The 2,076-nt window shown below is 39.5% G+C and overlaps 1 protein-coding gene across 1 annotated transcript; it reads right to left on the reverse strand.

Annotated features, from left to right (window-relative positions):
* LOC116159884 (tRNA (adenine(37)-N6)-methyltransferase-like) lies at positions 1–1,845 on the reverse strand. The gene is made up of 5 exons (XM_031472975.1): positions 1,673–1,845; positions 1,316–1,624; positions 833–1,264; positions 426–621; positions 1–378 (listed from the first exon to the last, which is right to left on the reverse strand). The coding sequence occupies exons 1-5, from the start codon at positions 1,753–1,755 to the stop codon at positions 181–183; spliced, it is 1,218 nt and encodes a 405-aa protein (XP_031328835.1). The 5' UTR covers positions 1,756–1,845; the 3' UTR covers positions 1–180.
* Between the last annotated feature and the right edge of the window lie 231 nt (positions 1,846–2,076).

Genomic DNA, 2,076 nt, shown 5'->3' on the forward strand with positions numbered 1-2,076 from the left:
TACAATTTTTAACTTTATTGAAGCTAAAACATGGTACAGTTCTTCACAAAGCACCTATTAATAGATAGTAAAATATTCAAAATCATTCTACAAAAATACACAACTCGAATTAAGTTTATCAGCATAGGTAACTGCCTTTAAGAGAGATAATACTATTAAAGCACGTAATTTAAAAGTACGTTAATTTTCAGCTTGAGCACCTAAATCTTGAAACACTTGAAACACAGTAACGACATGGGACGTGTCATCAAACTTGCACGAGACGTACAATTCAGCTATTCGAAAAACATAGTCACTATTTCCAACTCTTTCCCTTAAGTATACAGAACGAGGGTCCTCTTGTAATATATTTTTTATAATATTCTTCTTTTGTTCTCCCTGCAAGCACAATCATAAGCAAAATGTGCATTAAAGATGAATCCTACCTCATTGCCTAATTGTTGCAACTGAACCAAAGCCCTCCGTTTGAAGTAGACTGTTAATGTTGAAATGGGAGGTTGATCTATCCAAGTTGGTACGCGCACTTGTTGAGGAGAGCTTACGCTTGCAGATGCATACTGATGAGGTGTCTCCTCCTCTTCGCCATCAGGGGCCTCTCGTTCTCCTATTCTGGATGCAGACCTAACAGTTACATATTAATTAAGTGTGATATTTTATAATTATTAAATGCCACTAGCGCTACAATGTACAGGATGTTCCAAAAAATACCAACGCAATACTTGACACACTGTACAAAATGTTTAATGCAAATAATAAGAATTGGTCGCTTGCAATTGAATTTTGTCTAATTTAGAATTTGGTTGTACCTAAAGATCTGCCCTTTAATAATTACCTTGACTCGTGGTAGGAATCTTCCAAGTTGCGATTTACAATAGGATTTGAAGAAGTGCCCCCAATGAGTGGTTGATCTCGCTCCCCGTTCTCCTGGCCGTCCATCAGTCTTACACTATCAGTTTCGTGCTGGGACTCCGTCAAGCTGAGTGTAGAGATATCTATTTCAGACTGGAAAGGATCCGAGGGATTGTCATATTGAGGTATGTAGGGCTTTATATCTAAAACAGGCGTTTGATCGATCATATCGACACCACTGAAATAAATATTGTTGTCTGTAATGTGGTCTATTTTTACTAACGATAAACCGATCGGACATGGTCTATGTGGGGATCTTGTGGCGAATACCCCTGTCCTTATGCCGTTTAATCTCGGTGGTGACACCTTTGCTCGTGTGTGAGTGGCGTCGTTCTTGTGGAAGTGAAACAATATCCTAAACGGGTAGACTTTACTTTTAATACACCAGTATAGATGATGAGCTTACCACATGTGCGAATATTCTTGCAATCCATCTAGAGCGTGAGAGGGATTTGTAAAGACATCATTAAGAGTTAGTTTAGCCGTTGTGTCTGAACAGATTCCTGGCTGTCGAGGGGTTCCCCGTTTTTCAGGAAAGTGAGTGTGTATCGTTCCAATGTATTGTAGCCCTAAGTCGTAGTTTACAACGGGGGCTGGTGTGGCAGCTGCTTCAAGTTGCCGATGTTTGCACTTATCACAGCGCCAGTTCTCCAGCTGCCTCCTGATTTCATCGCAGTCTTTGCGGTATGTGTGGTTCAATGTTTTCAATTGTTGTCTTGAATGAAATGAGGTTAGATTAACCAAAACAATAACAATGTTTCACCTGAGATTATTTATTTCGCTTCTAGCCGTTGATAATTGGGTTTTTAATTGGATCACGTCGTCTGAATTGCTTATGTTGGTCATTTTCCTTACAAACTTGGAAAAGTAGCTTTTACTTCAACTTCCATAATTATTAGTAGTTACCGTACCGGATGACTTGCGCTGAATTGGCCAATCAAAACATAGTAGTCCCAAATATATGGTCCAATCCCACTTGCACCTAAATCTAAACTTGACTCTCACAATCCATGATCTTTTTGAAATTTTGCTTTGAGGTGGAGGGAGACATCCTTCGCTGATGTGAGGCTGTCTGCGGATAAAGATCGGAAGACCTGGGCGAAGCCAAAATAGCTCCTCAACAGATCAGGAAGTTTATAATTTTGTATTGTCTGTTGTATGTCTGTC

The sequence above is a fragment of the Photinus pyralis genome, unplaced genomic scaffold (genome assembly GCF_008802855.1).
Source record: "Photinus pyralis isolate 1611_PpyrPB1 unplaced genomic scaffold, Ppyr1.3 Ppyr1.4_LG1, whole genome shotgun sequence".
Classification (NCBI taxonomy): Eukaryota; Metazoa; Arthropoda; class Insecta; order Coleoptera; family Lampyridae; genus Photinus; species Photinus pyralis.

Excerpts from the sequence above, each read along its gene's own strand:
- LOC116159884 (XM_031472975.1), bottom strand. The coding sequence starts at position 1,755 with ATGACCAACATAAGCAATTCAGACGACGTGATCCAATTAAAAACCCAA. Across the intron at positions 1,625-1,672 it reads AGCGAAATAAATAATCTCAG|ACAACAATTGAAAACATTGA; the intron begins GTGAAACATTGT and ends ATTTCATTCAAG. Across the intron at positions 1,265-1,315 it reads CAAGAATATTCGCACATGTG|GATATTGTTTCACTTCCACA; the intron begins GTAAGCTCATCA and ends CTACCCGTTTAG.